Here is a 19,911-nt window from a genome sequence, read left to right on the forward strand (position 1 = left end):
ATACACCCTCTACCTCCCTGAACACTACAGGCAATTTAGCATGGCCAATCCACCTAACCTGCACATCTTTGGACTGTGGGAGGAAACCAGAGCACCCGGAGGAAACCCACGCAGACACGGGGAGAATGTGCAAACTCCACACAGACAGTCACCCGAGGCTGGAATTGAACCCAGGTCCCTGGCACTGTGAGGCAGCAGGGCTAACCACTGTGCCACCGTGTTGAACCTGTTGGTGTGTGTGTTTAAGCTTCTGTAACTTCTGCCTGATCGAAAAGACATTCAAAAGGGCATTTGATGTCTATTTGGATAGAAATAATGGGCAAGTGTATTGGGAAAAAGCAGGAAATTGGCAATAGGTAATCATGCTTATCTGGAGAGTCAGTGCAGACATGATAGAACAAATGATATCTTTCTACATCATTACACTCTTGCGACCTAACTTCAGATGTTAAGTTTAGAGGATAGCGCTTATATCCTCAGCTCCATGTTCAGTTTTATTATTTACAGCACTGTCACCAGTGACTAACCATTCTCACTAACATTCAGTCACTGATAATCACTTTACTGCACTTCATTAAAGTTTCTTTTCCATATACCCAGATACCCACCACTATTTCAATCTTCACTTCCTCACAACTCACATCCCGCACACAGATTATCAGCTATTCCATTAAGACATTCACTAAACACCATACAAGACTTTTGGGAACAAGCCCCCCTCCTTCTTGCAGGAGAGGGTAGTGGACAATAACAGGCACAATGTGCCATTGGAGGAGCATATCTGCCTGCATCTTGAAGAGAGCACATTGGGCATAATAGACTGAGGCAAAGCTGAGCTCACAGTCTCTGGTAATGCTGGCAGAGACATTGTCCAGGGTTACTGAAAACCTAATCTCCTTTCTCTCTTTGCTGATCAAAGATCAAACCATGCAATCACAAGATCTAACGAGAAAATCATATGAGATGAGGCTGCACTGGTGATTGCTTATTGGAATCAGGGCCGCTCCATTTTTTGGTCCTTTTCTGTCTGAATTCTATTGCCTGGAAAGATTCTGCAAAAAATTGCTACATACTTTTCTGTCTCTTCTGTCGCAGTGAAACCATTTCATAGAGTTCACGCTCAATCAGTCCATCCCCTTCATCTTCATCAAGCCACTTTCTGCAGGGAAATGTCTGTTCAATGCCAGTGAATGCACAGTAAACTATAATCTGTGTAGATCAAAAAGAGACTGTTGAAAATCTGTTGAACAAATAATGAGTGAAACATATCCTGGAATTTATTAATTGCAAAGTTTTACAGTTATGTCATGGCCAGGCTCCAATGTTTTGAAATACATAAATATTTTATATGCAATAATGTAAGTTAAGATTGCGAGGTACATAAAATACAGCTGTTTGGTATATAGCACATGCAAGAAAATATTGCTAGGAATGCAGCACACTCTGAATAGCACATTGGCAGGACCGTATACATAGGTTCAAATGTGCTAACCAGGATATTGCACAGGTCAGAGGAGTATGCATGGTCACATACAGAATATCACGTAGTTGGACTGTGTAACATTTTGTAGTGTGTTACGCACAGAAAAAAATACACGTGATTGAAATATGTTACATATATTGAATGGAACATGTTGCATATGTGGAGTGTGTTACAAGGAAATAACAAAATGCAGACTTCGAGGTTGAACTGTGAGATTAAAGAAAGGGTATTTTAAGAGTTGAATTTCTCCTAAAGACACATGGCTACTCCATGGATTATAATTAACTTGTAAGCATAATTCTAGCACTTATTCGACTGCTTTCTGTTATATCTTTTTGTTGTACCCTTGCCTTATGTCCTACAAAGCACATTCTGCATTTACAATTCCTCAAGCAACTCTGACCACAGAAACAGCTGAATGAAGCTGGACATATCTGGACATGGACAAAAGTCTTACCTCGCGTGATTGCGGCCTTTCAGTTGTTTCAGCGGCGGGAGTCCGGGAGGAAGCGCAAGGGCAGCCTGGGAAGGTAAGCTTTTCGATGATAAAAGACTTACCTCGTGTGACTGCGGCCTTTCAGTTGTTTCAGCGGTGGGAGTCTGGGAGAAAGCGCGAGGGCAGCCTGGGAAGGTAAGCTTTTCGATTATAAAAAGGTAAGTTAATCCTTTAAAAACTTACCTCATGAATAGGCAGAGCGCACACTGAGCAGGAGCGGACACGGGACGGCTGAGTAAGTGAGGTAATATATTTGGGCGGTTGCTTTACCCGAAACACTACTTAGGTAGTGTCTCCCACCCATCCTCCTCCTCTAACCAAAACAAAAGGTTCTGAGTGCCGATTTGGTAAGGTAACTAGTGTTTTTTTTCTTTTTTCAATACTCTGTTTGGGAATTCAGAACAGTGGGAATGGGTGTTAGGGCAGTTGCATGCTCCTCCTGTAGAATGTGGGAGGTAAGGGTCACTACTAGTGTCCCCACTGACTTCATCTGCGGGAAGTGCACCCAACTCCAGCTCCTTGGAAACCGCGTTAGGGAACTAGAGCTGGAGCTGGATGAACTTCAGATCATTTGGGAGGCTGAGGGGGTAATTGAGAGGAGTTACAGGGAGGTAGTCACACCTCAGGTACAGGGCAAAGGTAGATGGGTTACAGTCAGGGGACAGAAAGGGAACAGGCAGACAGTGCAGGGATCCCCTGTTCCCCTCAATAACAAGTATACCGTTTTGGATACTGTTGGGGGGGACGACTTACCAGGGGTAAGCTATGGGGTACAGGTCTCTGGCACAGAGTCTGTCCCTGTTGCTCAGAAGGGAAGGGGGGAGAGGAGGAGAGCATTAGTCATTGGGGACTCCATAGTTAGGAGTACAGATAGGAGATTCTGTGGGAACAAGAGAGACTCGTGGTTGGTGTGTTGCCTCCCAGGTGCCAGGGTCCATGATGTCTCGGATCGTGTTTTCGGGATCCTTAAGGGGGATGGGGAGTAGCCCCAAGTCATGGTCCACGTAGGCACCAACGACATAGATAGGTAAAAGGATGGGGATGTAAGGCAGAAATTCAAGGAGCTAGGGTGGAAGCTTAGAGCTAGAACAAACAGAGTTGTTATCTCTGGTTTGTTACCCGTGCCACGTGCTAGCGAGGCGAGGAATAGGGAGAGAGAGCAGTTGAACACGTGGCTCCAGGGATGGTGCAGGAGGGAGGGATTCAGATACCTGGATAATTGGGGCTCATTCTGGGGTAGGTGGGACCTCTACAAACGGGATGGTCTACACCTGAACCAGAGGGGTTCCAATATCCTGAGGGGGAAATTTGCCAATGCTCTTCGGGAGGGTTTAAACTAATTCAGCAGGGGGATGGGAACCTGAATTGTAGCTCCAGTATACAGGAGGTTGAGAGTAGTGAGGTCATGAATAAGGTTTCAAGGTCGCAGGAGTGTACTGGCAGACAGAAGGTGGTTTGAAGTGTGTCTACTTCAATGCCAGGAGCATCCGGAATAAGGTGGGTGAACTTGCAGCATGGGTTGGTACCTGGGACTTCGATGTTGTGGCCATTTCGGAGACATGGATAGAGCAGGGACAGGAATGGTTGTTGCAGGTTCCGGGGTTTAGATGTTTCAGTAAGATCAGGGTAGGTGGTAAAAGCGGGGGAGGTGTGGCGTTGTTAGTCAAGGACAGTATTACGGTGGCAGAAAGGACGTTTGATGAGGACTCGTCCACTGAGGTAGTATGGGCTGAGGTTAGAAGCAGGAAAGGAGAGGCCACCCTGTTGGGAGTTTTCTATAGGCCTCCGAAAAGTTCCAGAGATGTAGAGGAAAGGATTGCAAAGATGATTCTGGATAGGAGTGAAAGTAACAAGGTAGTTGTTATGGGGGATTTTAACTTTCCAAATATTGACTGGAAATGCTATAGTTCGAGTACTTCAGATGGGTCAGTTTTTGTCCAATGTGTGCAGGAGGGTTTCCTGACACAGTATGTAGATAGGCCAACAAGAAGCGAGGCCACATTGGATTTGGTACTGGGTAATGAACCAGGCCAGGTGTTAGATTTGGAGGTAGGTGAGCACTTTGGTGATAGTAACCACAATTCGGTTACATTTACTTTAGCGATGGAAAGGGATAGGTCTATACCGCAGGGCAAGAGTTATAGCTCGGGAAAAGGCAATTATGAGGCGATCAGGCAAGTTTTAGGATGCATAGGATGGAGAAGGAAACTGCAGGGGCTGGGCACAATTGAAATGTGGAGCTTGTTCAAGGAACAGCTACTGCGTGTCCTTGAGAAGTATGTACCTGTCAGGCACGGAGGAAGTGGTAGAGCAAGGGAACCGTGGTTTACTAAAGAAGTTGAATCTCTTGTCAAGAGGAAGAAGGAGGCTTATGTAAAGATGAGGCGTGAAGGCTCAGTTAGGGCGCTTGAGAGTTACAAGTTAGCCAGGAAGGACCTAAAGAGAGAGCTAAGAAGAGCCAGGAGGGGACATGAGAAGTCTTTAGCAGGTAGGATCAAGGAAAACCCGAAAGCTTTCCATAGGTATGACAGGAATAAAAGAATGACTAGAGTAAGATTAGGGCCAGTCAAGGACAGTAGTGGGAAGTTGTGCGTGGAGTCCGAAGAGATAGGAGAGGCGCTAAATGAACATTTTTCGTCAGGATTCACACAGGAAAAAGAAAATGTTGTCGAGGAGAATACTGAGATACAGGCTATTAGACTAGACGGGATTGAGGTTCATAAGGAGGAGTTGTTAGCAATTCTGGAAAGTGTGAAAATAGATAAGTCCCTTGGGCCGGATGGGATTTATCCTAGGGTTCTCTGGGAAGCTAGGGAGGAGATTGCAGAGCCTTTGGCTTTGATCTTTATGTCGTCATTATCTACAGGAATAGTGCCAGAAGACTGGAGGATAGCAAATGTTGTCCTCTTGTTCAAGTAGGGGAGTAGAGACAACCCTGGTAATTATAGACCAGTGAGCCTTACTTCAGTTGTGGGTAACGTGTTGGAAAGGATTATAAGAGATAGGATTTATAATCATCTAGAAAGGAATAATTTGATTAGGGATGTTCTTTGAGAAGGTGACCAAACAGGTGGATGAGGGTAAAGCGGTTGATGTGGTGTATATGGATTTCAGTAAAGCATTTGATAAGGTTTCCCATGGTAGGCTATTGCAGAAAATACGGAGGCATGGGATTGAGGGTGATTTAGCGGTTTGGATCAGAAATTGGCTAACTGTAAGAAGACAGAGGGTAGTGGTTGATGGGAAATGTTCATCCTGGAGTTCAGTTACTAGTGGTGTACCTCAAGGATCTGTTTTGGGGCCACTGCTGTTTGTCATTTTTATAAATGACCTGGATGAGGGCGTAGAAGGATGGGTTAGTAAATTTGCGGATGACACTAAAGTTGGTGGAGTTGTCGATAATGTGGAAGGATGTTGCAGGTTACAGAGGGACATAGATAAGCTGCAGAGCTGGGCTGAGAGGTGGCAAATGGAGTTTAATGCGGAAAAATGTGAGGTGATTCACTTTGGAAGGAGTAACAGGAATTCAGAGTACTGGGCTAGTGGTAAGATTCTTCGTAGTGTGGATGAGCAGAGAGATCTTGGTGTCCATGTGCATAGATCCCTGAAAGTTGCCACCCAGGTTGATAGGGTTGTTAAGAAGTCGTACGGTGTGTTAGGTTTTATTGGTAGAGGGATTGAGTTTCGGAGCCATGAGGTCATGTTGCAGCTGTACAAAACTCTGGTGCGGCCGCACTTGGAGTATTGCGTACAGTTCTGGTCACCGCATTATAGGAAGGATGTGGAAGCATTGGAAAGGGTGCAGAGGAGATTTACCAGAATGTTGCCTGTATGGAGGGTCCGTCTTATGAGGAAAGGCTGAGGGACTTGAGGCTGTTTTCGTTAGAGAGAAGAAGGTTAAGAGGTGACTTAATAGAGACATACAAGATGATCAGACGATTAGATAGGGTGGACAGTGGGAGCCTTTTTCCTCGGATGGTGATGGCTAGCATGAGGGGACGTGGCTTTAAATTGAGGGGTGATAGATATAGGACAGATGTCAGAGGTAGGTTCTTTACTCAGAGAGTAGTAAGGGTGTGGAATGCCCTGCCTGCAACAGTAGTAGACTCGACAACTTTAAGGGCATTTAAATGGTCATTGGATAAACATATGGATGATAATGGAATAGTGCAGGTTAGACGGGCTTCAGATTGGTTTCACAGGTCGGCGCAACATCGAGGGCCGAAGGGCCTGTACTGCGCTGTAATGTTCTATGTTCTATGTTGTTATGAAGTGGAGAAAAAGTAACAGTTAAAGCTCTTTCATCTACAGCTGATCTTTTATTGGATGGTTGCAAAGAGTATGACGTGATGAAATTTGTCATATGTTGCAGATTGTACGGGAGAATTTGAAAGGTGAGTTCAGAACCACCTAATCTGATGGACAGAAAACCACATTATTATTTATTAATAAGAAGAAAGCTCTTCCCTCGGCTCTCATGAATTAATTTTGTAAGTAAGTCAATTTTACATCTGATATATAAAATCAGATGGTTGGACTTTTATATGCAATGATGTTTGTTTTTTAAATGATCCACCTGATTGACTATGATTTCAAATACTGACTGGTTATGGCACAGAATGGGATTATAATGTTGTGTTAAACTATTGTCAATCCATGAGGTGTGTGGTGACGCATTATTTTATGTATGTATATTGTTCTTTATACTTGGTAAAGGTTCAAAACATTTGGGAGTTTAAAAATGTTATCCACTGGATATTGTTATTCCATTTCTTACCTTTTCACAGAACCATCCTGAACTGACACCACAGTTATCATGGCCGATGGTAACTCTGCTCAGCGGGCTGAGGAGGGCAGCCAGCTCCACATTAAAGATGTCTGTTATGCCACGTTCAAACTGGCCGCCTTCTAAGAAGATTTTTCCACTGTTTTTAAGACCCTTGGATCCGTGGAGAATGATGTGTACTTTTGAGTTAGTCCCAGCTCCTCTGATGTCACCAGTTACTACAGAAACATTGTAAACAATCCCTGGAAAATCAATTTTGATTCTAAAATTAGGAGAAGATTGATGTGTTGCTGATAGAGGAAAGTAGTACAATTCATTAAAGAATCTTAACCAGAGAGTCACTAGTTCAGATCAATTCTGACAATGAACCATCCTCTGAAAGAAAGGCGCAGGCATATTAGAACAGCAGCTCTAGTATGTGAATCTGAATGCAGGCCAGATACTTCCAATGATCCACAATGGTTTGGAACAGCCTCAATTTTCAAAGGGTTACATATCACTTTGGGAAGAATTGCAAGGAGTTCTCTTGGTGTCCTGACGAATACGTCTGTTTCAACCCACACTACCAAAACAAAAGCTACCTAATCATTCATTTCAATACTGTTTGTTGGATTTTGTTGTGCCCATTATGTGGTTGCTGTGCAGCCTTCCTAACAAAGGCAATTAATTGCATGTGTTTCCTTTAGGACTTGATGAAAAATGTGGTAAAGGGTTACATAAATGCAAATGAGTTATACTCCTGGCAAGCTTAGACAGGGTGGAAAGATTTATCAAGAACAGGGATGAGGGACTTCAGTCATGTGGAGAGATTACGGGGGAAATGGGGTTGATCTTCTTAGAGAAAAGAAGGTTAAGGTTTAATACAAGCATTCAAAATCATGAGGAGTTTTGATATGGTAGATAAGAAGAAAACTGTTCTCATTGGCGGGGGTGGGGGGCAACAACCTGAGGACACAGATTTCAAATAATTGGTAAGAGAACCAGAGAAAGATGAAGCTAAAGATTTTATGCATTGAACTGGAATGTATGATAAGAAAGGCAGAAGCAGATTCAATTGTAACTTTCAGAACAGCATTGAATAAATGTTTTGCAGAGCTAAGGAAAGCAAACAGGGGAGTAAGAATAGAGTTAATGAGTCATACTGCAAAGAGGACTTTTGGCCCATTGGGTCTGCACTGATCTATCTACATGAATCCCACTTTCCAGCACTTGGCCCATAGCCTTGAATGTTATGGTGTTTTAAATGCTCATCCATGCACTTTTTAAAGATTATCCTATAGCTCTTTCAAAGAATCTACACATGCATGAGAAGCTGAATGGCTTCTTTCTGTGCTGTATATTGCTATGATTCAAGCTGAGTGCAGGGTGTGAAACTGTATAAAGCACAATGCAAATCAAATTGGCACAAATTAAAGTATCTTCCACAGATAGTCCACAACACAGTCCTAATGTGCAAAATCAAAATTATGCATGGGTGTCGTGACCGGGAAGAGTGAAGGGAACAAAAACAAAGTTGCTGGAAAAGCTCAGCAGTTCTGAGGAAGGGTCACCCGACCCGAAACGTTAACTCTGTTTTTTCCTTCACAGATGCCGCCAGACCTCTGAGCTTTTCCAGCAACTTTGTTTTTGTTCTTGATTTACAGCATCTGCAGTTCTTTCAGTTTTATTTAAGAGTGAAGGGAACTTGCTTCTTCATCTAATCCATAATATATTGTCTGGGAGTACATAGTGACATGGGGTGCTGAATCAGAAATGTTCTAAACCAGTGTTGAAATGGCCTGTTCTATCAATTGTAACATTCACACAAAAGATAAATACAATACAACCAAATAAAACATGGATCAAAAAATATAACTCCACTTTCCAAACCATTGACTGTAATGCCAGACTGTAATAAATATCCTTCATAATCATTTAGACCACATGAAATTGTTGTTTAAGAACAGTATGAATGATCATTTCAGTAGAAGGGTTACAAAATGGAAGTAAAACACTGCGGATGCTGAAGATTTGAAATAAAAACAGAAATTGTTAGAAAAGCTCAGCAGGTCTAGTTGTATCACTGGATAGCAAGAGAGAGAGTCAACATTTTGAGTCCAATGACTCATCTTCAGAACAGTGGGTGCCCCAAACAAGAGTCATACTGGACTCGAAACTTTAACTCAGATGCTCCCTCCACAGATGCTGCCAGACCCGCTGAGTAACTCCGGCACTTTCTTTATAACAAAATAACAGGAAAGCTTAAAAAACAGACTGAGTACTCAGAGAATCAAGAAAACATCTTTTCATAGAATCCCTACAGTGTGAAAACAGGCCATTCGGCCTATCGAGTCATAACAACTCTCCAAAAAGCATCCCACCCAGATCCAAACCCCTACCCTATCCCTGTAACCCTGCATTTCCCATGGCTAATTTACCTAGCCTACACATCCCCAGATGACCAATCCATGTAACATGCACCTGAGTTCAAATTCCGCCATGGCAGATGGTGGAATTTGAATCCAATAAAAATCTGGAATTAAGAATCTAGTGATGACCATGAATCCATTGTCAATTGTTGGGAAAACCCATCTGGTTCATTAATGCCCTTTAAGGAAGGAAACCGCAATCCTTACCTGATAAAAACCAAAATAACTGCGGATGCTGTAAATCAGGAACAAAAACAAAGTTGCTGGAAAAGCTCAGCAGTTCTGAGGAAGGGTCACTGGACCCAAAACGTTAACATTATCTCCTTCACCTATGCTGCCAGACCTGCTGAGCTTTTCCAGCAACTTTGTTTTTGTACCATCGTTACCTGGTGTGGCCTACATGTGATTCCAGACCCACAGCAATGAGGTTGACTCTTAACTGCCCTCTGGGTAATTAGGGATGGGCAATAAATGCTGGCCTAGCCAGTGATGCCCTCATCCTGTGAACGAATAAAGAAAAAATATTTTTGGACAATGGAGGGGAAACCAGAGCACCCAGAGGAAACCCACGCAGACACAGGGAGAATGTGCAAACTCCACACAGTCACCCGAGGCTGGAATTGAACCCAGATCCCTGGCACTGTGAGGGAGCAGTGCTAACCACTGAGCCACCATGCTGCCCCAATTCTTTGCACTCTTCGTACAAAGGATTGTAGCTGGATCTTTCTCTTTGCTGGCACTGGGGGAAGGCTATGCATCGTTAAATTCCTAACTACTCATTCTCACCTGTTGTCTGACTTCCGCCAAGCAGAATGTCGCGTTGAATTTTACCATCATCTTCATCCAGTGCAAACCAACGATTCACTGGGAACTCATGTACAGTTTTATTTCCAATATCATCTATGATCACCTAGAAGATGCAAGTCAGAAGACTGATGATTAAGTTGAAGTTCGGAAATGTTTTGTATGTAAAAACAAAAACCCAGGTTGTTGAGTTTCCAAAACTTGCCTTCACATTATGTAGGAGCATGACAGAACCCAACCAGTATTTTTGGGAATGCATCCCACACTCATCCCAAATCCCTGGGTTCAGTCATGACTGGGGCATGCTTTTCAGTGGGGTGGGTGAGAGACATCATTATGGTGCCTTGCAGCAGCTCAAGAAGCTGGTAGAAAATCTTCAACTGATTACAAAATCTTTCAAGTTTTGAATTTTTCAATTATTTGATGCTAATCAATCGCTCTTCGAATAATTGTTGAAAAGATCAAAAATTTCAAATTTTCACTGGCCTAACTACTAAGGGGTGCAACAAAAGCTATTTGCATTTATTCAGCATCTAAAAAAAATTCCCAAAGTGAGAAGCATTATTGAACAAATATTGATCTGCAGCCACTTATTAGCTTAGTAAAAGTGTTAGGTTTTAAAGAGTGCCTTAAAGGAGCTGGTGACAGAGAGAGTTGGAAAGGTTTAGGGATGGAATTCCAAGGCTAACAGGTCTCTGTTTTGTCATTCTTAAACACTGGGATTACATTTTCAACCTTCCAATCTGCAGGCACCATAGCAAATTAATAGAAATTTGGAACATGTTCACCAAGCCATTCACCATCTACAGCTATTTCTTTCAAAACTCTAGGGTGAAGATCACTGAGTCCTGGGGATTTGTAAACTTCGAGTCCCATTAATTTCTCCAATACTACTTTCTTTAACTAATACTAATTGCTTACAGTTCCCCACACTCACTTGATCGTTGGATCTCAATTATTAAAGGGAGACTGACTCAAAGTACTTACTTAGCTTCTCTGCAATTTCTCTATTTCATTGATAAATTCTCCCATCTCTGCCTATAACTGACTCAAATTTGATTTTGCTAGTTCTTATACAAGTGGAAATTGGGCAGGTTTACTGATGGGTGTCATGGATCAAGCACTTGAATGCAAACACAGAGGGAAGATGTGGGAGTAACATTGGGCAGTTGGCAGGGGCAGGACACGGGAGCAGTGATAGGCTGAACTAGCAGGATTCCCTATGCATCATATTATTCAATGGATTATGCTTTGTGTGACATTCACATGAAAAGGAGTGCAGGCACAAGCAGTGGTTACCTGCGACCTAACCGTAATTGGAAAATCAAAAGGAAAGGGACAGAGATTTATCGAACTGTGAGGCATTACAAACTCATCATTTTAGTGAGATCAAACCAACATGCTAACTTTCTCAAGTCCATCAAACCCCACTTTTATTCTACTGGCATCTCACGACATTGTCCCCATCAATGATGTCTCAGAGAATTTAGATGATTAACCAATAAATGTTCAACCTGGATGAAGATGTTCCCATCTAGCTTGCAGATTTCTGAAGTTTTAATTTGGATGTTAGTTTCCAGATATCCACAAAACCTGGATTAGTAACTAAGGAGTAAGGAATGGCAAATGTAGTCCCAATGGGCAAAGAAGACACCAAGGTGAAATCCTAGTGACAACCAATGAATTAAGCTGACCTTCAGGAAAATCTGTTGTTGAGGGGTGAGGAACCTGTTTTGCTACTATAACTGAATATTTGAAAAGTGCATGCATCACTTGACATGCTCAGTTTAGTTTTATGAGTAAAGGAGGCTCATTTTCATTTCAAGGATTTGAGGATCCTAACTTTGAGGTTGGACGGTCTAAACACTTGTCCCAGTTGATGCAAGTAAATAATCAAATAAAAAAGCACCCTCAATGAATTCCCTTCCCTCAGATGGGGCCTTATTGTAAGTGATGAGGATGGAAAACAAGCTTAGTTGGCAAAGAAAGCTGCTCAGCACTTTTAGGGAGCCAGCACAGACAATATGGAGAAAATGGCTTTAATCTGTGCAGTCTAATTCCATAATGCCATGCTTCTGGCTCAGTAGGTGACCTATACTATTTAGGAGAAATGAGAATGCCTGAGAATGTTTGATGGCAGCTTTAAGAAAAGATAGATACCTTATCCAGGAACCAGCCAGCTGAGGATCCTTTGCTATTGTGACCAATCGTAATTTTTTTCAGGCGTCCCAGATTGGGTGACTCAATTGTGAACTTGTCTTCACTTCCTCTTTCAAAATTGTCTTTGTCATTGTCCAGTCGTCTTTCTCCTAAAGAAAACTAAACTTAGGATAAAAGATTTACTAAAAGCTTATCTTTAAGTACATAAGACAGAAGAGAGAGGACAAAATAGACATAGGCCCCTTAGAAAATGAACCTGGGGAGACAATTTTGGGAATAAGGAAACAGCAGAATTAAACAAATATTTTCTATCAATCATATAGAATCCCTACAGTGTCAAGGCAGGCCATTCAGCATCCCACCCAGATCCAACGCCCTACCCTATCCATTTAATCCATTACCCATCCACCTTGCCTGCACATCCCTGGACACTATGGGCAAATTAGCATGGCCAATCCACCTAACCTGCACATTATTGGACTGTGGGCAGAAACCAGAGCATCTGGAGGAAATGCACGCAAACACAGGGAGAACATGCAAATTCCACATAGACAAACGCCCAAGGTGAGAATCAAAACCAGGCCCCTGGCACTGTGAGGCAGCAGTGCTAACCTCTGAGCCACGATACCACCCATGGTCTTTACAATAGAAGATGCTATGAACATTCCATTAATACTAAAGAATACGGACGGAGTTAAGTACCATCACCATAAATAAAGAAGTATCATTAGACAAACTAATGAGGCTAAAGGCAGGTAAGTCTTGGCCCCAGTGGCTGGGATCCTGGGATCCTAAAAGAGAGAGCTACACAGATAGTAGATGCATTGGTTGTAATTTTCCAAAAAAAATGGATTCTGCAGTAGTACAAGCAGATTGGGAAACTGTGAATGTGACATCTCTATTCAAAAAGGGAGGGAGGCAAAAAGTGGGTAATTATAAGTGGATTAGTCTATCATCTCTGGTTGAAAAAAATATCGGAATCTATTATTAAGGAAATGATAGCAGAACATTTGGAAAATCATAACCTAATCAAGTTGAGTCAGCATGACTTTATGGAAAGGAAGTTGTGTCTAACTAATTTATTAGCGCTTTTCGAGGAAGTCTCAACCAGAGTAGATAGAGGGGAACCAGCAGTTTATTGTATTTGGACTTCCAGAAGATGTTCAGCAAAGTACCTCACAAAATGTAAAGTTATATGATAAGAGCCCACCGTGTTGGAGGTAGTATACTGCTTAATAGAGAATTGGCTCATGGGCGGGAAACAACAAGTGGGGTAAGCGGTTCTTTTTCAGTTTGGTAACCCATACCAGTGGGGTTCCACGTGGAACAGTACTGGGACCGCAACTGTTTGCAATATATATTAATGACTGGGCAGAAAGCAGAGAATGTACCATAGCAAAATTTGCAGAGGACACAAAAAATTGTGGAAAGGCAGGTTGTGAGGGGGATACAAACAGTTAACAGAGAGGTATTGATACGTTAAGTAATTGGGCAAAATGTTCGTAAATGGAGCATAATGTGGGAAAACTCAAAGTTGTTCATTTTGGAAGGGAGAACAAAAGAACAGTATTATTTAAATGGACAGAAACTGCAGAAAGCTGCAACACAAAGGCACTTGGCAGTAGCTGTGCACAAAACACAGAAACCCTCACACAGGTGCAGCAGGTAATCAGGAAGGCTAATGGAGTATTGGCCCTTATTTCAAGGGGCTGGAGTATAAGAGTAGGAAAGTCTTATTGCAACTGTACAAGATGCAGGTGAGACCACATCTGGAGTAATGTGAACAGTTTTGGTCCCATTATTTAAGGAATGATATTATTTCATTGGAGGCAGTTTAGAGCAGGTTCACTAGAATGACACACCCCCATCCCCCACCAACACCCCCTCCCTCCTGCACCACCCCCGGTAAGGAGGGATTGTATTATGAACAAGAGACACAACACGTTGGAACTCTACACACTGGAGTTTAGAAGAATGAAAGGTGACATCACTGAAACATGTAGAAATCTTAAATGACTTGACATGGTATATGCTGAGAGGGTGTTTACCCTCATGAAAGAGTCTAGAATCAGAGGGCATAATCTCAGAATAAAAGGGTGCCAATTTAAGACTGAGATGAGGAGGCATTTCTTCTCTCAGAGTGTTGAGTGTCCTTGGAACTCCCTACCACAGGGAGCTGTTAGGATAGAGTCCTTGTGTATGTTTAAGGCTGAGATAGGTAGGTTCTTGATCAGCTGACAAATCAAGGGTCATGGGTAAAGGGCGGGAAAGTGGTCATGAGGAATATCAGATCAGCCATGATGCTATTGAATGATGGAGCAGGTTTGAGGGCCTGAATGGCCTACTCCTGTTCCTATTTCTTATGATCACGTCACTTAAATTGGTAGCAGGATTTGTGAGAACTCAGAAATCTCCTCAGAGCCTGTGTATGATTTTAAGTATTTTTTTCTGAGCATACTGTACTGCTATGTATTGAGTTTATTAATACATCAATTCCCTTGTAAAGTTTCACAATACAAAGGAAGTAGAGAAGTGGCCTTTTCTCAGATCAGTACCAATCCTGCTTTCAAATAGACATCTATTTAAACAGCACTTTGTGAACCACTGCAGTATGCAGGGTGTCAGTGTAGACACAGCACTTTCTGTGGTTGTTCAATACAACTGAGTGGATTGCCAGGCCATTTTACAAGGCAGTTACCAGTCAACCACATTGTTGTGAATCTGAAGTCACATGTAGGCCAGACAGGATGGCAGATATCTTCTCCTGAATGACATCAGTGAACTTTTATGATATTTTCTAACAATCTTGTAGTTTCACAATCATTACTAATGTGAACAACATTTAATTGCAAATTTATCAATTAGTTTGATTGAAATGTATCCAGCTACTGTGGTGGGATTAACCCCAAGTTTCTGCAGCATTATCCTGATCTAATATTTGTCCCGTCAGCAAATAAAATCCATCCTCTCTAATGCCAGACATCAGGTCAAATATCTATGCTTAGGCTCGGGCAGATGTAGAGGACACATGTATTCCAGTCCCTTTCCACCTGTTCCTGAAGAAAACATCACGGTAGAAAACACAAAACCACTTACCTGTGTCTCCATTTTCACCAAAAATGTTGATGAAGACATCAGCGTCAGTGCCGCTGCCTTTGACAGCACCTGTAAACACACTCACGATGTACTTGTTTACTGGGGAACAAAATGGAAAGGATTTTAACAGTCACCCGTGTTCTACAAGCACCTCAGAGTCAACGCAATATGAACATTATTAGCAATTAAATAACTAGCTAATTAATTCCGTGCATTACAAATATTAGTTGTACATTTGAAGGCAGATGTTGCACCCATTCACCATCTGAGATACAGTAAAATAATGCCTTTATTACTGTCATTTAATGGCATTCTAAATGCATACAGAGTGCCTAGAATTGGAGTTAATGTTAAATTTTAATAGTCATACGCCATGTATCTGAGACAGTTCACATAATGAACTGTTCATTCTGTAAGAAACATGATTGAAAATGCTGACCTATATTAGTCACTGGGATACCCAAGTTGTATCAATGCATATTTTCTTATCCTTTTATTTCCCTCTCCCTTATCTTTGTTATTTTCCCATCTCAATCTCTTTACTGGGGAATTTATATATGTATTTTCTTAAGTTCAATCATTCTTGATGAACTCCAGTAGATGAGGCAGTTTTTAACATGCTATCTCAAGTGTGAGATCAAAACTCCTGCTTCAGAGTTCTGGATAAAGATCACTGGGCTCAAAATGTTAACTCTGTTTTCTCACCACAGCTGCTTCCAGACCAGTTCAGTTTCTCCAGCAATTTCTGTTTTTGCCTCTGCCTCTGTCTTCTCTCAACTGTAGTCAAGTTGATAAGAACAGTGAATACTCGAAAGTGAACTGTCGCAATTCAAGGTGAATTCTCAAAGCCTGTTGTCCCATTGTTGTAATTGCTAGGAAACTCATGACAATTCCATTTAAAGAAAGATTATAATTATATTGTTGGAGGCAGTTCAAACAAAGTTCACTAGGATGATAAAACCGAAAGAACTGCGGATGCTGTAAATCAGAAACAAAAACGGAAATTGCTGGAAAAGCTCAGCAGCCCTGGCAGCATCCGTGGAGAGAAATCAAAATTAACATTTCAGGTCAAGTGACCCTTCCTCAGAATAGCTACTCCTATTCATTAAGGGACTGCCTAATGAGCAAAGACTAAACGGGTTAGGGCTCTCCTCGCTGGAGTTTAGAAGAATGAGGTGATATTATTGAAACATATAGGATTCTTAAGGGGCTTGACAGGGTAATGCTGAGAAGATGTTTCCCCTCATGGGAGAGTCTAGAACCAGAGAGTATAGTCTCAGAATGAAAGGGCACCAAATTAAGATTGAGATGAAGAGGAATTTCTTCTCTCAGAGGGTTGAGAGTCTTTGGAATTCCTTGCCACAGAGAACTATAGCAGCAGAGTCCTTGTGAATTTTAAGGCTGAGATAGATAGATTCTTGATCAGTGGGGGAATTGAGGGTTACAGGGAAAGTACACGAAACTGGTCATGAGGAATGTGGATCAACCATGATCCACTGAATGGTGAAGAAGGCTCGTGGGGTTGAACAGCTACTCTTGTTCCTATTTTTTACAGTTATTCACATAATAATAATGTGGAAACTCTAAGAAAGTTATACAGCATACAGAAACAGGGGCTCTTATGGCACAGTGGTAGTGTACCAACATCTAATCCAGAGGCCTGGGTTCAAGTCCCACCTGCATGGCAGGTATGTAATAATATTGTTTAGATCCATATCTGGAACATATCTGAAAGAGAAGTACCTGGGTGACCATTACAATGACAATTAAACTCAGCAGAGGATGAGATGGCTTGAGAAAGCAGCTTTATTTTACATTTATGGGACACGAGTGTTACTAGCTGCCATTTATTGCCCATCCCAAATTGCCCTGCAGAGGTGAGCTACCTTTTTGAACCGTTGCAGTCCATGTGCCATAGGTAGACCCACAATGTCATTAGGGAGGAACATCCAGGATTTTGACCCAGTGACACTGAAGGAACAGTGATAGAATTTCCAAATCAGGATGTGAATGACTTGGAGGCTAACTTGCTTTTGGTGTGTTCCCATGAGTCTGCTGCCTTTGTTGTGGATTTGGAAGGTGCTGTCTAAGGATCTTTGGTGAATTTCTGCAGCACATCTTGCAGATTGTACATACTGCTGCTACTCAGCATTGGTGATGGAGGGAGTGGATGTGGTGCCAATCAAGAGGGTTGCTTTATCCTGGATGGTATCACCATCTTGAGTGCTGTTGGAACTGCACTCATCCAGGCAAGTGGGGAGTATTCCATCACAGGCCTGACTTGTGCCTTGTAGATGGTGGACAGACTTTGGGGAGTTCAGGAGTGAGTTACTAACTGCAGTATTCCTAACAGCCTTCTCCTTGTTCCCTCACCTTGTTTCTGCCTGGTCGTTCATTCATTTCCTGTATGCAAGACCACACACACAAAATGACTGCAACTGTTAGTCAACAAAATAACATTGAGTGCATTTCAAAAATAATCTGTCAATTGCAAAATGTTTTGGAACACTCTCATACAATGGTATAGAAGTACAGGTTGTGATCTTTTGAAGATACGTAGCTAGTTTCAGAGAACTGTTATTGTATTGGTGTAAGGAATATTGTGTATATCTGTGCAAAAAGCAAATTTCTTAGACCAGTTCTCTGACATTTTTGAGGCCAAAAGTCATAACATCGACTCTTGCATGAGCAATTTTCTGAGGGGTTGATTTGAGTGCTTGATTTGGGTCCAAGTGAAATCCAACAAAAAGACTGTTGTAATGGAGCAAAATGAGACCAACAAAACTAAAGGATTCATGTTTGTCTTTATTCATAATCTGATCACTTCAATCGCCTCAACCTCTCCACCCCTCTCACCCACTCCAACCTTTCCCCCGCAGAACGTGCAGCCCTCCGCTCCCTCCACTCCAATCCCAACCTCACCATAAAACCCGCGGACAAGGGAGGTGCAGTTGTAGTATGGCGCACTGACCTCTACATCGCCGAGGCCGGACGCCAACTCTCCGACACCTCCTCCTACCGCCCCCTTGATCATGACCCCACCCCTGAGCACCAAACCATCATCTCGCAAACCATCCACAACCTCATCACCTCAGGTGACCTCCCACCCACGGCCTCCAACCTCATCGTTCCCCAACCTCGCACTGCCCGCTTCTATCTCCTTCCCAAAATCCACAAACCTGAATGCCCTGGTCGACCCATTGTCTCCGCCTGCTCCTGCCCCACCGAACTGATCTCCAACTATCTCGACTCCATTTTCTCCCCCTTGGTCCAGGAACTCCCTACCTATGTCCGTGACACCACCCACGCCCTCCACCTCCTCCAGAACTTCCAATTCCCCGGTCCCCAACACCTCATCTTTACCATGGACGTCCAGTCCCTCTACACCTGCATTCCCCATGCAGATGGCCTTAAGGCCCTCCGCTTCTTCCTGTCCCGCAGGCCCGACCAGTCCCCCTCCACTGACACCCTCATCCGCTTAGCCGAACTCGTCCTCACACTCAACAACTTCTCCTTCAATTCCTCCCACTTCCTACAGACAAAGGGGGTAGCCATGGGTACCCGCATGGGCCCAAGCTACGCCTGCCTCTTTGTAGGTTACGTGGAACAATCCCTCTTCCGTACCTACACCGGCCCTAAACCCCACCTCTTCCTCCGTTACATTGATGACTGTATCGGTGCCGCCTCGTGCTCCCACGAGGAGCTCGAACAGTTCATACACTTCACCAACACCTTCCACCCCAACCTTAAATTTACCTGGACCATCTCTAACACCTCTCTCCCCTTCCTGGACCTCTCTGTCTCCATATCGGACAACCACCTCGAAACCGATATTCATTTCAAGCCCACCGACTCCCACAGCTACCTAGAATACTCCTCCTCCCACCCACCTTCCTGCAAAAATGCTATCCCCTATTCCCAATTCCTTCGCCTCCTCCGCATCTGCTCCCAGGATGAGGCATTCCACTCCCGTACGTCTCAGTTGTCCTCGTTTTTCAAGGACCGTAACTTCCCCTCCTCGGTGGTCGAGAACGCCCTCAACCGTGTCTCCCACATCTCCCGCACCTCATCCCTCACACCCCGTCCACGCAATAAAAACCAAAAAAGAATCCCCCTCGTCCTCACGTACCACCCCACCAACCTCCGGATCCAACGCATCATCCTCCGACACTTCCGCCATCTGCAATCCGACCCCACCACCAAAGACATCTTTCCCTCCCCACCTTTATCTGCTTTCCGGAGGGACAACTCTCTCCGTGACTCCCTTGTCCGCTCCACACTCCCCTCCAGCTCCACCACACCCGGCACTTTTCCCTGCAACCGCAGGAAGTGCTACACCTGCCCCCATACCTCCTCCCTCACCCCCATCCCAGGCCCCAAGAAGACTTTCCACATCAAGCAGATGTTCACCTGCACATCTGCCAATGTGGTATACTGCATCCGCTGTACCCGGTGTGGCTTCCTCTACATCGGGGAAACCAAGCGGAGACTCGGGGACCGCTTTGCAGAACACCTACGCTCGGTTCGCAACAAACAACTGCACCTCCCAGTCGCGAACCATTTCAACTCCCCCTCCCATTCCTCAGACGACATGTCCATCCTGGGCCTCCTGCAGTGCCACAACGATGCCACCCGAAGGTTGCAGGAACAGCAACTCATATTCCGCTTGGGAACCCTT

The 19,911-nt window shown here is 43.4% G+C and overlaps 1 protein-coding gene across 1 annotated transcript in view; it reads right to left on the bottom strand.

Annotated features, from left to right (window-relative positions):
• The window catches only part of loxhd1a (lipoxygenase homology PLAT domains 1a), a 131,150-nt gene that overhangs the window by 82,673 nt on the left and 28,566 nt on the right, over nucleotides 1–19,911 (bottom strand). The window contains exons 5-9 of the mRNA XM_048603627.1: nucleotides 15,234–15,332; nucleotides 12,138–12,286; nucleotides 9,960–10,083; nucleotides 6,757–7,007; nucleotides 1,074–1,209 (exon numbers count right to left, since the gene is read on the bottom strand). Coding sequence (XP_048459584.1) covers nucleotides 1,074–1,209; nucleotides 6,757–7,007; nucleotides 9,960–10,083; nucleotides 12,138–12,286; nucleotides 15,234–15,332 — 759 coding nt within the window. The remainder of the gene's footprint in view (nucleotides 1–1,073; nucleotides 1,210–6,756; nucleotides 7,008–9,959; nucleotides 10,084–12,137; nucleotides 12,287–15,233; nucleotides 15,333–19,911) is intronic.

Source organism: Rhincodon typus, chromosome 1 (assembly GCF_021869965.1).
Source record: "Rhincodon typus isolate 14 chromosome 1, sRhiTyp1.1, whole genome shotgun sequence".
NCBI classification, from domain to species: Eukaryota; Metazoa; Chordata; class Chondrichthyes; order Orectolobiformes; family Rhincodontidae; genus Rhincodon; species Rhincodon typus.